Genomic DNA, 14460 nt, shown 5'->3' on the forward strand with positions numbered 1-14460 from the left:
GTACTATTTACTATCCTATTTATTATTATTCAAATAGGCTATGGTATGGTATGTATCTATGCCTACAGTTAGGCTAATGACAAGTTCAGATGCAAATACTAATAACATAAAATGTAAAATAAGAAATGTATGGTAGGCCATTTCCTATAATATCTCGCACGCGACGCAGAGAGAGAGAGAGAGATACGCAGAGAGAGAGAGAGAGAGATACGCAGAGAGGAGAGAGATACGCAGAGAGAGAGATACGCAGAGAGAGAGAGAGAGAGAGAGAGAGAGAGAGATACGCAGAGAGAGAGAGAGAGATACGCAGAGAGAGAGAGAGAGAGAGAGAGAGAGAGAGAGAGATACGCAGAGAGAGAGAGAGAGATACGCAGAGAGAGAGAGAGATACGCAGAGAGAGAGAGAGAGATACGCAGAGAGAGAGAGAGAGAGAGAGATACGCAGAGAGAGAGAGAGATACGCAGAGAGAGAGAGAGAGATACGCAGAGAGAGAGAGAGAGGAGGGGGGTCGCGTTAGCAACAGGCTAGGCTCACAGCATATCGGTACGTTCGTTCTATAAGGCTAGATGGGCTATCGTCTGGGGGGCTGCTAAGCCCCCAAACGGTAGCGATCTACCCTTTAATAGAACAAACTACGGGTACATTCGTTGCATGAAGCGTAGATCTGTGAGCTCGCAGCACGTCATGCCACAAACAGAAACAGCTCTCACTCTCCCTCCGCAGTTAGACTGTGCTCTCGTTGTCCGTGGCCATGAAAAGTGCTTATAGTGGCGTTCTCTCCCGAAGTTTGTTTGTTGCGTTGTGCACGAGCACGAGCAATATGCGACCACCGGCATTTGGACACTAGTGACAGCCAGCCATGCAGTCAGGGCAGCGAAGGTAACAGATACGGCACTTGAAAAAAAAGACTTCCGACAGCTTTTGAAGTTTTGATATAAAGCTATATTAAATATTCTCGTCCAGAGCCTCCAACATATTAGTCAGCAGTAGAGAATGAGGGGAGGAGGGAGGGGCGGGATGCATCCACTGGTTAATATTATGCTGGCCTGGGTAAAGTAAACTACAACATGAACGGGTTAAATTTCCGCGGAAAATCTGCGGCGTTTTCATCGGAACACCGCGGCCGCGTATTCCGTTCGGGCCTGGTTATCACACGTAAAGATGAAATTACCTACCTAGGTTCCATCCTGGAGGCTAATCTTTCCGGTGATAAAATGGCCACCAACGTAATCAAAAAGGTCAACCATAGAACAAGATTCCTTTACAGGATCTCCTCACTGGTTGACAAAAACACCTTGAAGACCTTAACAGGAGCCCTTGTACAGGGTTTCTTTGACTATGCATGCACCTCCTGGTACCACAGCACCTCAAAGGCCCTTAAAACCAGGCTCCAGACTTCCCAAAACAAACTGGTCAGGCTCCTACTTGACCTCGCCCCCCGAACCCATTGCAAGAGTACAGCATCTTGCAATGGGTCTGGTCCACAAGAAGAAACTGGCCCCTGTAAAATCGGAATCCCTCAAACACACAAGAGACGGTCGCGGCCACACAGCCAACTCAAGGTATGGCCACTGAGCCGACTTGGGGACCCAACGCAAGGACAACACAAGAGACGGTCACGGCCACACAGCCAACTCAAGGTACGGCCACTGAGCCGACTTGGGGACCCAACACAAGGACAACACAAGAGATGGTCACGGCCACACAGCCAACTCAAGGTACGGCCACGGAGCCGACTTGGGGACCCAACGCAGCTCCTCCAAAGAAAACAAACAAATGAACGGAGCTGAACGTGAATCCCCCCCACCGCCCACCCCTTTTTTTCCCTCACTGTATATGTTTCTTTTCCCTTTTTACCTCCTTTATGATGAATTCCTGTTCTGTCCTTTGTCTATATAGAAGTGTCTATTTGTACGTCTCTAAATGTTGTTGATGAATTGAACATTGTGGACCCTATTGGAAACAAGTGTAATGCTTAATAGGGTCGTCCACTCACAGTTAACAGCCTTTGTATTGAGTTTGTGCTTGAAATGTACTGTAATTCTGCAAACTGTTAATACATTTTTCAATCAATCAATCAAAAAAAAACGACGGGCCGGAAGTTGTTGTGAATGTGTGTGTAGCAGCTAACAATAGCCACACCACTCTAGAGTCGATCGACAACAACGGGAGGTAAGAATAAAACTATCGTGACTAGCGACTGGACCGCTGAGCGCCGTCTAACACAGGATCTTGTTTCATAATTAGACGGGATGTTTTAGATCGCGAATTTTAAGATTTTCGTTTTCGTCCGCTAAACAGGCAGGGAACATTTCCGATGACGTGTCACTGTTGTGCAACACCGAGGATTGGGCAACAAGCACTCCTAGGCTGTGAAGCGATGCGACCGGTTTTGATATCATTAATCTCCGTAGTTTTTATCAATCTCCGTCTCGGGCAACTGACCGTGCCCTTAAACTGTTAAATGTTCTTTCTTTGCTGGTGAAAACAGATTAAATAATGTGTATAATTTTGAGACTGTTCCGAATCCGATATGGTATTTTTATGTCCGATTTGGCCAATTCCGATTATGCTATGATTAATCGTGCATCCCTAGATTTTTGTTATTAACTCAACTTTTTTGGGAATGTTTTTTTTTTTTTAATTTTTTAAATACCGGTAATAATAATAACAATATTAAAAACCAAACAAACCGCTGCCGTCCTGTCCTGGTTGGCTTTGGTGGCGTCGACGTCGGGCTTGGTGCGGTCCGAGCCCGGCCGCTCCGCTCGCCTCCCGCCCCCAGGGGGCGAGCTGCTGGACAACTTCCTGCCCCTGTCTTTGGACCGCCCCGCCCCCACCGGGCTGCGCGACAAGCGCTTCCTGTCTTTCGAGCGACTCCTGCCGCGGACGCTCCTGTCTGGGGACAGAACATAGAGCAGTTAGCATGCTAACATGCTAACAGGACAGAACATAGAGCAGTTAGCATGCTAACATGCTAACAGGACACTCCTGTCTGGGGACATAACATAGAGCAGTTAGCATGCTAACATGCTAACAGGACAGAACATAGAGCAGTTAGCATGCTAACATGCTAACAGGACAGAACATAGAGCAGTGTTAGCATGCTAACATGCTAACAGGACAGAACATAGAGCAGTTAGCATGCTAAAATGCTAACCGGACAGAACATAGAGCAGTGTTAGCATGCTAACATGCTAACAGGACAGAACATAGAGCAGTTAGCATGCTAACATGCTAACAGGACAGAACAGAGCAGTGTTAGCATGCTAACATGCTAACAGGACAGAACATAGAGCAGTGTTAGCATGCTAACATGCTAACAGGACAGAACATAGAGCAGTTAGCATGCTAACATGCTGACAGAACAGAGCAGTGTTAGCATGCTAACATGCTAACAGGACAGAACATAGAGCAGTTAGCATGCTAACATGCTAACAGGACAGAACAGAGCAGTGTTAGCATGCTAACATGCTAACAGGACAGAACATAGAGCAGTTAGCATGCTAACATGCTAACAGGACAGAACATAGAGCAGTTAGCATGCTAACATGCTAACAGGACAGAACATAGAGCAGTGTTAGCATGCTAACATGCTAACAGGACAGAACATAGAGCAGTTAGCATTAGGGATGGAGCTCGTTAAGGTTTTATTGATAACGATGTCCTTATCGAGCATTTGCTATTACTTTGTGGAAAGAACAGAACCTTATTTTTATTGGCCAGTTGTGAGTTTGTATGCCAATAAACAGTTCTAAGGTGCGCGCGCACGCACGTGCGCACGCACGCACGCACGCAACTGAGAAGTTGCACATTGAATACGTCACGTATTATGTGAGACTATTCAATCGATTCGTGGGAGATACAGTATTATAACTCTATGGCAGGGAGATTTGAGTTTCCCAAACGTATTATTATGAATTGGTTTAATAATTTATGGCAACGTCTTACCGTGCTTGCCTTGGGCAGCAAGCACGGTAAGCACAAGATGCGTTGGTTGGAAGAGCAGGATGTTTGTTCCGCTGCAGCAGCTGAGGCTCCCGTGTTGTTTCGACTCGGTGCAGACATGCAAAGGTATCGCATTTGGGTTTAATACAATGCATTATGGACAGATGTCTATGCATTGTCGAGATGCTCCCTTTCGTGCATGCAACAACTGTGGTAGGCTACATTATTGCATTTAGCGCCCCTCTTGTCTTTTTTTATGTTACTAAACTTTTCACCCGTTCCACCATACTTCCACCACGGCAAACGATGACGAACCACGCAACCACCCGTCGCATCCAAGCCCCCTTTATAGCGAGCGGCCCATGACGTCAGCCGCTGCGGCTATACCTGATAAGAGGCTCGACAAGCCAAACGCTTATTGATACTCGGGTCTCGATAAATGCCTTGGTTTGTACTGGACCATCCCTAGTTAGCATGCTATCATGCATGAGAAGGGGCTAGGGGAGGGGCTAGAGGAGGGGCCCCTCAAAAACTTAAAAATAAAATAAGAACGCGATGAAACCTTTAGTCGCCTCCTTGCCGCTCTTGGCCGTCCTGTCCTGCTTGCTGGGCTCCTTGTTGGAGGTCGTGCGGTCCTTGGAGGTCGTGCGGTCCTTGGACTCGGAGCGACTCCGGCGCTGCTGCTGTTTGGACGAGGCCGTCTTACCACCGCCGGCCTCCGTCGTCGAGTCCCGCCTGGACTTCCCCCCCCCGCCGCTCCTCCCCCCTCCCCCCCCGGCCCTGGGCGACGCCCCCGAGGCCTTCCCCCCGCCCCCCCCGGCGGTCCTTTGGTTCCGCTGTTCGCCGTTCCGTACGCCGCGAGACTCAGCGCCACCGTCCTCTTCCGAGCCTGAGTTGTAGCCCTGCAGGGGGGGGGGGGGGGGGAGGGGGAGGGGGCGTGGACATCACGGGAAAATATTAGATCTACTATCTTCACTAGGAAGAGACAGAAACAATTAACCCAACTGACAGTTTTCTGAAAAAGCTATGTTTCTATGTCAGTCGTTCTTCGATTTTTCAAAAAATAGCTAAAGCATAACATGATGCTAACACCAAAAGGGGTTCCCGCCCAAAATGGGTTAAGTTGTATCTACAAGGAGTACTACGGGAACAAAAAAGCTGTCAAGATAGCAAATGACTTCCTATCATCCACTCTGCAGGGAGTTAGAACTACTCCCCTCTGGTAGACGGTACAAAGTACCTAAAGCTAACCGTTAACACCTTTAAAAATGCCTTCATTCCTAATGCCATTAAGGCACTAAATTATAACATGTCTCGCTAGATTGTTTTTTTTGTGTAAGTGTTGTTACTGTTGTTGAGACCGAAGACACATTTCCACACATGGACAATAAATGAAGCTAACTAACTAAGATTATACAGCGCTACCTGCCCCTCTAGACCAGAGAGCACGCTGGCTGGGCCAGGCTACCTGCCCCTCTAGACCAGAGAGCACGCTGGCTGGGCCAGGCTACCTGCCCCTCTAGACCAGAGAGCATGCTGGCTGGGCCAGGCTACCTGCCCCTCTAGACCAGAGAGCATGCTGGCTGGGCCAGGCTACCTTCCCCTCTAGACCAGAGAGCATGCTGGCTGGGCCAGGCTACCTGCCCCTCTAGACCAGAGAGCACGCTGGCTGGGCCAGGCTACCTGCCCCTCTAGACCAGAGAGCATGCTGGCTGGGTCAGGCTACCCGCCCCTCTAGACCAGAAAGCACGCTGGCTGGGCCAGGCTACCCTACCCACGTCTCTAGACCAGAAAGCATGCTGGCTGGGCCAGGCTACCCACCCCTCTAGACCAGAAAGCATGCTGGCTGGGCCAGGCTACCTGCCCCTCTAGACCAGAAAGCACGCTGGCTGGGCCAGACTACCCGCCCCTCTAGACCAGAAAGCACGCTGGCTGGGTCAGGCTACCCTACCCACGTCTCTAGACCAGAAAGCACGCTGGCTGGGCCAGGCTACCCACCCCTCTAGACCAGAAAGCATGCTGGCTGGGTCAGGCTACCCTACCCACGTCTCTAGACCAGAAAGCACGCTGGCTGGGCCAGGCTACCCACCCCTCTAGACCAGAAAGCATGCTGGCTGGGTCAGGCTACCCTACCCACGTCTCTAGACCAGAAAGCATGCTGGCTGGGCCAGGCTACCCACCCCTCTAGACCAGAAAGCATGCTGGCTGGGCCAGGCTACCCACCCCTCTAGACCAGAAAGCACGCTGGCTGGGCCAGACTACCCGCCCCTCTAGACCAGAAAGCATGCTGGCTGGGACAGGCTACCCGCCCCTCTAGACCAGAAAGCTAAATTAAAAAAAAACGAAGCTATGACGACTAAACTATGGCTAAATGTATTGACAATGTCGTCAACAAATAGAAAACTAGACTAAAAATGTTAGGAAGGGACTAGTGGACAAGAGATCCAGTATAACTAAATGTTAGGAAGGGACTAGTGGACAAGAGATCCACTAGGAAGGGACTAGTGGACAAGAGATCCACTAGGAAGGGACTAGTGGACAAGAGATCCACTAGGAAGGGACTAGTGGACAAGAGATCCACTAGGAAGGGACTAGTGGACAAGAGATCCACTAGGAAGGGACTAGTGGACAAGAGATCCAGTATAACTAAATGTTAGGAAGGGACTAGTGGACAAGAGATCCAGTATAACTAAATGTTAGGAAGGGACTAGTGGACAAGAGATCCACTAGGAAGGGACTAGTGGACAAGAGATCCACTAGGAAGGGACTAGTGGACAAGAGATCCACTAGGAAGGGACTAGTGGACAAGAGATCCACTAGGAAGGGACTAGTGGACAAGAGATCCACTAGGAAGGGACTAGTGGACAAGAGATCCACTAGGAAGGGACTAGTGGACAAGAGATCCACTAGGAAGGGACTAGTGGACAAGAGATCCAGTATAACTAAATGTTAGGAAGGGACTAGTGGACAAGAGATCCAGTATAACTAAATGTTAGGAAGGGACTAGTGGACAAGAGATCCACTAGGAAGGGACTAGTGGACAAGAGATCCACTAGGAAGGGACTAGTGGACAAGAGATCCACTAGGAAGGGACTAGTGGACAAGAGATCCACTAGGAAGGGACTAGTGGACAAGAGATCCACTAGGAAGGGACTAGTGGACAAGAGATCCAGTACAAGTCATTTTACACTTGGTTTACATGCTGAAAATAGCCGATCTACAAGATCACAGTGTGACGCGCTGTGAGCTCACAGTGTGACGCGCTGTGAGCTCACAGTGTGACGCGCTGTGAGCTCACAGTGTGACGCGCTGTGAGCTCACAGTGTGACGCGCTGTGAGCTCACAGTGTGACGCGCTGTGAGCTCACAGTGTGACGCGCTGTGAGCTCACAGTGTGACGCGCTGTGAGCTCACAGTGTGACGCGCTGTGAGCTCACAGTGTGACGCGCTGTGAGCTCACAGTGTGACGCGCTGTGAGCTTGTAGATCGGCTATTTTCAGCAAGTGTAAAATCAGTCATTGCGATGGCATCAAGGCACCGACAAAATACATTTTAGTCAACTGACGTACCTGCAGAATGAGGCCCATGCCAGACTGGACCTTGCCCTCCATCAGGGTACCAACCTGCAGAATGAGGCCCATGCCAGACTGGACCTTGCCCTCCATCAGGGTACCAACCTGTAGGATGAGGCCCATGCCAGACTGGACCTTGCCCTCCATCAGGGTACCAACCTGTAGAATCAGGCCCATGCCAGACTGGACCTTGCCCTCCATCAGGGTACCAACCTGCAGAATGAGGCCCATGCCAGACTGGACCTTGCCCTCCATCAGGGTACCAACCTGTAGAATGAGGCCCATGCCAGACTGGACCTTGCCCTCCATCAGGGTACCAACCTGTAGAATCAGGCCCATGCCAGACTGGACCTTGCCCTCCATCAGGGTACCAACCTGTAGAATCAGGCCCATGCCAGACTGGACCTTGCCCTCCATCAGCTGGCTGTCCAGCTCTGCTTTGATCATGGCCCTCTGCTTCTCCAGGTCCTCCAGCAGAGCGCGGTCGTCCAGGCTGGACGGGTGGCCCGACGAGGGAGACTCCGACGACTCCGTCTTCCTGAGGCCCAGCAGGAGGGACGAGGAGGAGGAGCCAAAGAGGGCGGAGCAGCCCGGGGGCCCACCGCCCCCCACCCCCGGGGGGGAGGAGGAGGGTGGGGAGGAGGGGGAGCCCGCCCCGCCCCCAGCCGCCTCCTTGCTGCGCTTGTGTTTCCTGGATGCGTTTTGGACGAAAAGCAAAGTCTAAATCTCACCGCTGGAAGTAGATATATACTTAGATATATATATATATGACTAATATAGCATTTATACAGACTTGCGTGCGTGCGTGCGTGCGTGTAGTACCTGTGTTTGTGTGTGTGCGTGCGTGCGTGCGTGTGTGCGTGCGTGCAGTACCTGTGTTTGTGGCGGTGCTTCCTCTTCCTCTCCCTCTCGTCCTCCTTGTGCTTCTTGTGCTTGCTGTGTTTCTGCTGTTTTTGGTGCTTGTGTTTCTTCCTCTTGTGTTTTCCTCCTCCGTGGTGTTTGGACGCTGACGAGGCCGACGCCCCCTGCTGCTGCTGCTGCTTCCTGCCTCCGTTGGTCTCGTTGGGCTCCGCCTCCTCCTCCTCCTGCACCAATCACACACATCCAGTGATGTAAACAGGTTTTCAATGTAAATGAGTCCCAGGATGCAGGGATGCTCTTTTAGAAATGAGTCCCAGGGACATTTTATGAGTCCCACTTCAACCACGTTAGGAGTCATATATTATTTTGCCATTTTTTACAAATTGCAGCATTTAACTCTCATTTAACTTTCATTTTATATGGTTATAATGTGGTTATATTCATGTAGAAAACAGAAGAAGAAATGATCCTCTTATATAATCTTATATAATAAATATATTAAACTCCACCTCTTCCTTTTATATAATAAATATATTAAACTCCACCTCTTCCTCTTATATAATAAATATATTAAACTCCACCTCTTCCTCCTATATAATATAAATTAACTCCACCTCTTCCTCCTCCTCCTCTTCTCCTTCGTCTGACACGCTGTCGTCGTTCCCACTCCTCTCGTGGCTCTCCAGGTCTCGTTTCCTGTGAGGAGAAGAATTATTATTGTTATTATTATTGTTATTATTATTATTATTGACTCCTCTCCAGGTCTCGCTTCCTGTGAGGAGAATAATAATAATTATTATTATTATTATTGACTCCTCTCCAGGTCTCGCTTCCTGTGAGGAGAAGAATTATTATTATTATTATTATTATTGACTCCTCTCCAGGTCTCGCTTCCTGTGAGGAGGAGATAAGACTCAGCGTTATTAATTAATTCACTTCACTCAGAAACAGTAAACTACCGTTTGGTAACACCAGGGGTTAATACTAGGGTTACTACTACTACTACTACTACTCACAGACAGTAAACTACCGTTTGTAGTAGCCTACGTTCTCAGGTCTCAGAGGCTGACTTGCCCATCAGGCAAGTACAGGTCAAGTTCTACTTGACTAAAGGTCATGCCCACTACTAAGGACCCTAACCCTAAAGGTCATGCCCACTACTAAGGACCCTAACCCTAAAGGTCATGCCCACTAGTAAAGACCCTAACCCTAAAGGTCATGCCCACTAGTAAAGACCCTAACCCTAAAGGTCATGCCCACTAGTAAAGACCCTAACCCTAAAGGTCATGCCCACTAGTAAAGACCCTAACCCTAAAGGTCATGCCCACTAGTAAAGACCCTAACCCTAAAGGTCATGCCCACTAGTAAAGACCCTAACCCTAAAGGTCATGCCCACTAGTAAAGACCCTAACCCTAACCCTAAAGGTCATGCCCACTTGCCCGAAAATAAAATTAAATTAATGTTACATCGAAAGCGTTCCCAGGTCAAAATGGGATAATGAAAAGGGTTGCTTCCCCAGTCAAACACACCTGCCCATCGGGGCAACCTGGAGGCAAACGCTGCCCCAGTCAAACACACCTGCCCATCAGGGCAACCTGGAGGCAAACGCTGCCCCAGTCAAACACACCTGCCCATCGGGGCAACCTGGAGGCAAACGCTGCCCCAGTCAAACACACCTGCCCATCGGGGCAACCTGGAGGCAAACGCTGCCCCAGTCAAACACACCTGCCCATCGGGGCAACCTGGAGGCAAACGCTGCCCCAGTCAAACACACCTGCCCATCGGGGCAACCTGGAGGCAAACGCTGCCCCAGTCAAACACACCTGCCCATCAGGGCAACCTGGAGGCAAACGCTGCCCCAGTCAAACACACCTGCCCATCGGGGCAACCTGGAGGCAAACGCTGCCCCAGTCAAACACACCTGCCCATCAGGGCAACCTGGAGGCAAACGCTGCCCCAGTCAAACACACCTGCCCATCGGGGCAACCTGGAGGCAAACGCTGCCCCAGTCAAACACACCTGCCCATCAGGGCAACCTGGAGGCAAACGCTGCCCCAGTCAAACACACCTGCCCATCGGGGCAACCTGGAGGCAAACGCTGCCCCAGTCAAACACACCTGCCCATCGGGGCAACCTGGAGGCAAACGCTGCCCCAGTCAAACACACCTGCCCATCGGGGCAACCTGGAGGCAAACGCTGCCCCAGTCAAACACACCTGCCCATCGGGGCAACCTGGAGGCAAACGCTGCCCCAGTCAAACACACCTGCCCATCGGGGCAACCTGGAGGCAAACGCTGCCCCAGTCAAACACACCTGCCCATCGGGGCAACCTGGAGGCAAACGCTGCCCCAGTCAAACACACCTGCCCATCGGGGCAACCTGGAGTCAAACGCTGCCCCATTCAAACACACCTGCCCATCGGGGCAACCTGGAGTCAAACGCTGCCCCAGTCAAACACACCTGCCCATCGGGGCAACCTGGAGGCAAACGCTGCCCCATTCAAACACACCTGCCCATCGGGGCAACCTGGAGTCAAACGCTGCCCCATTCAAACACACCTGCCCATCAGGGCAACCTGGAGGCAAACGCTGCCCCAGTCAAACACACCTGCCCATCAGGGCAACCTGGAGGCAAACGCTGCCCCAGTCAAACACACCTGCCCATCAGGGCAACCTGGAGGCAAACGCTGCCCCAGTCAAACACACCTGCCCATCGGGGCAACCTGGAGGCAAAGTCTGCCTTCCCAAACCATTTATTCACTGTTCACAGGCTGCCAGGCAACCAGATAATCACAATTATCACGTCAATCCTTTCTATGTTGAAACATTTTCAGATATTTTTTCAAAGAAATAGCAGATCTACAAGCTTACAACACATCACAAATTGACGTGCTGTGAGCTTGTAAACAGCCTACATCCTTAGACTCACTACAGTGATGCATCCTTAGACTCACTACAGTGATGCATCCTTAGACTCACTACAGTGATGCATCCTTAGACTCACTACAGTGATGCATCCTTAGACTCACTACAGTGATGCATCCTTAGACTCACTACAGTGATGCATCCTTAGACTCACTACAGTGATGCATCCTTAGACTCACTACAGTGATGCATCCTTAGACTCACTACAGTGATGCATCCTGCATCCTTAGACTCACTACAGTGATGCATCCTTAGACTCACTACAGTGATGCATCCTTAGACTCACTACAGTGATGCATCCTTAGACTCACTACAGTGATGCATCCTGCATCCTTAGACTCACTACAGTGATGCATCCTGCATCCTTAGACTCACTACAGTGATGCATCCTTAGACTCACTACAGTGATGCATCCTGCATCCTTAGACTCACTACAGTGATGCATCCTGCATCCTTAGACTCACTACAGTGATGCATCCTTAGACTCACTACAGTGATGCATCCTTAGACTCACTACAGTGATGCATCCTGCATCCTTAGACTCACTACAGTGATGCATCCTTAGACTCACTACAGTGATGCATCCTTAGACTCACTACAGTGATGCATCCTTAGACTCACTACAGTGATGCATCCTGCATCCTTAGACTCACTACAGTGATGCATCCTTAGACTCACTACAGTGATGCATCCTTAGACTCACTACAGTGATGCATCCTGCATCCTTAGACTCACTACTTTGAGAAAGGACGCAATCATGTCACCCTCCGGGGGTCCTGGGATGCAACACTGTACTCCGTACTGTACTCTAACGTTGTTGAAGTTGGACTCAAAAAATGGTCTGCTATTTAAGAACGACTGACAGAAACATAGATGTTTCAGAAAACTGCTCTCAGGTAAAAATGGGTTAAAACAGTGGTTCCCAAAGTGGGGTCCGGGGACCCCCAGGGGTCCTTGAGGGAGTTCCAGGGGGTCCGGGGACCCCCAGGGGTCCCTGAGGGAGTTCCAGGGGGTCCGGGGACCCCCAGGGGTCCCTGAGGGAGTTCCAGGGGGTCCGGGGACCCCCAGGGGTCCTTGAGGGAGTTCCAGGGGTCCTTGAGGGGGGGGGGGGGGGGGGACAGCTAAATGACAGTTAGGAACCAAATGGACCCTTATGGGTCTGTAACTCTGAGAGTGTACAAATGGAACCAAATGGACCCTTATGGGTCTGTAACTCTGAGAGTGTACAAATGGAACCAAATGGACCCTTATGGGTCTGTAACTCTGAGAGTGTACAAATGGAACCAAATGGACCCTTATGGGTCTGTAACTCTGAGAGTGTACAAATGGAACCAAATGGACCCTTATGGGTCTGTAACTCTGAGAGTGTACAAATGGAACCAAATGGACCCTTATGGGTCTGTAACTCTGAGTGTACAAATGGAACCAAATGGACCCTTATGGGTCTGTAACTCTGAGAGTGTACAAATGGAACCAAATGGACCCTTATGGGTCTGTAACTCATACAGGGGGGGGGGGGGGGTCCCTGGCATATATTTTTCAAATGGGGGTCCACGGGCTAATAAATGTCAATTTGGGGGTCCTTGACATGTAAAAGCTTGTGAACCACTGGCTTAAAACATACAGCATACAGTTCAGTTCAACACGAGATTTTAATGGAATGTACATATAACAACATGTATATACAATGTATATAACATGTAAATAACATGTATATACCATGTAAAACATGTACATACATGTATATAACATTCAATGAGACACAGCTGTTTACACAATGATTCTCCAACTGCCCACCCCCTTTTTCCCCTCACTATATGTTTATTTTCCCTTTGTATCTCCTTTATGATGAATTCCTGTTCTTTGGCTATATAGAAGTGTCTATTTGTACGTCTCTAAATGTTATGATGAATTGAACAAGGTGGACCTCTTGTGTTTTTCTGTGGCTTTGTTGTAATGTGTACTTTTTCTACTGTGTGGTCTGTTGGTGTCTGTTGTTTTAGCTTTATAGTGTATTTAGCTTTTAACTTTCTGTAAACCTGCGTTGTGAAATGTGCTATATAAATAAAGTGGATTGGATTGGATTGTAAACAAGTGTAATGCTTTATTGTGTCGTCCACTCAGTTAACAGTTTTTGTATTGAGTTTGTGCTTGAAATGTACTGTAATTCTGCAAACTGTTAATACATTTCAATCAATCAATGTATACACTGTCCACATTTTAAACTGTTTTATTATATTTTGACACTTGCTTTAGCTAAATGTAAACGTTATGTTTCCTCATGATGCCAATAAAGCTCCTTTGAATTGGAAAAAAAAACATGGAAGCCCTCAGGAAGGCTTGTTTCCATTGGGGTCGTTCATGTTCAATTCATCTTATATCCAACTGTGTGTTTTTAACGAGGTGCAGCTAGCCTAGCCTAGCATCAGCTAGCCTAGCATCAGCTAACCAATTAGCTTTATTTAGTTAGCACAACTCCAGCTTAGCCAAGCTGCTGGTTAGTTAGCTTTAGCACGTTTGGCTACACCGCAGGAGAGAGGCTGAGCGCCGCCGCCGGTAGGACGCTCCACCCCGGCTCAGTCTGACTGACTGAGCCCCTCCTCCTCCACACACGGTGGTCCGCGGACCCCCCGCTCCCCTCCCAGGGGCCGTGTCCCTTCGCCCCCCACGGAGCCGAGCTGCAGGCTCCGGTACACGGCGTGCTCACACAGAGGCACCGCTAAACTAAAACCATGCTAAAGCTAAAGCTAACGGCTCGAGCTATAGCAGTGTGTGTGTGTGTGTGTGTGTGTGTGTGTGTGTGTGTGTGTGTGTGTGAGAGACAGAGCTAGCCGTTAGCTTCCTCCACGATGCTAACAGAGCTCCTAGACGCTGTGAGGTGCTCATTAATGTCCATTTAAAGCATTTAAAACGTGTCTTACATCATGTGCTCGTTGCCGTTATTCATTCTGCTGGAAGACACTTCCATCTCCACGTCGGCCATTTTCCTTCAATGGAGGCCTTTCTTCTTCTCTGGACGCTTTTCTTCCTCCTCCAGCAAACAAACAATACAGACCGGACGGCGCTGCTGGAACACGGTCAAAGCCTGGCCTCTGCTGGACCGGCGGGGTACTGCAAACCGCACTCAATGGCAATGGATTTATTTATATTATAGG

The 14460-nt window shown here is 49.5% G+C and overlaps 1 protein-coding gene across 4 annotated transcripts in view; it reads right to left on the reverse strand.

Annotated features, from left to right (window-relative positions):
* LOC306919602 (uncharacterized protein) overlaps positions 1–14312 on the reverse strand; it is a gene marked incomplete at its 3' end in the record, with an annotated part of 32315 nt that extends 18003 nt beyond the window's left edge. The window contains exons 1-7 of one of the 4 annotated variants that reach the window (XM_079532361.1): positions 14227–14312; positions 8995–9076; positions 8393–8604; positions 7925–8210; positions 7517–7546; positions 4511–4850; positions 2694–2899 (exon numbers count right to left, since the gene is read on the reverse strand). In XM_079532361.1, the coding sequence (XP_079388487.1) occupies positions 2694–2899; positions 4511–4850; positions 7517–7546; positions 7925–8210; positions 8393–8604; positions 8995–9076; positions 14227–14288 (1218 nt within the window). In that variant the 5' untranslated portion in view covers positions 14289–14312. Of the gene's footprint in view, positions 1–2693; positions 2900–4510; positions 4851–7516; positions 7547–7624; positions 7655–7786; positions 7817–7894; positions 8211–8392; positions 8605–8994; positions 9077–14226 lie in introns of all 4 variants that reach the window. The other 3 variants (XM_079532360.1, XM_079532359.1, XM_079532358.1) reach the window with 3 other exon arrangements.
* Positions 14313–14460: the final 148 nt, after the last annotated feature.

This window comes from Electrona antarctica, assembly GCF_951216825.1.
Source record: "Electrona antarctica genome assembly, contig: scaffold_526, whole genome shotgun sequence".
NCBI classification, from domain to species: Eukaryota; Metazoa; Chordata; class Actinopteri; order Myctophiformes; family Myctophidae; genus Electrona; species Electrona antarctica.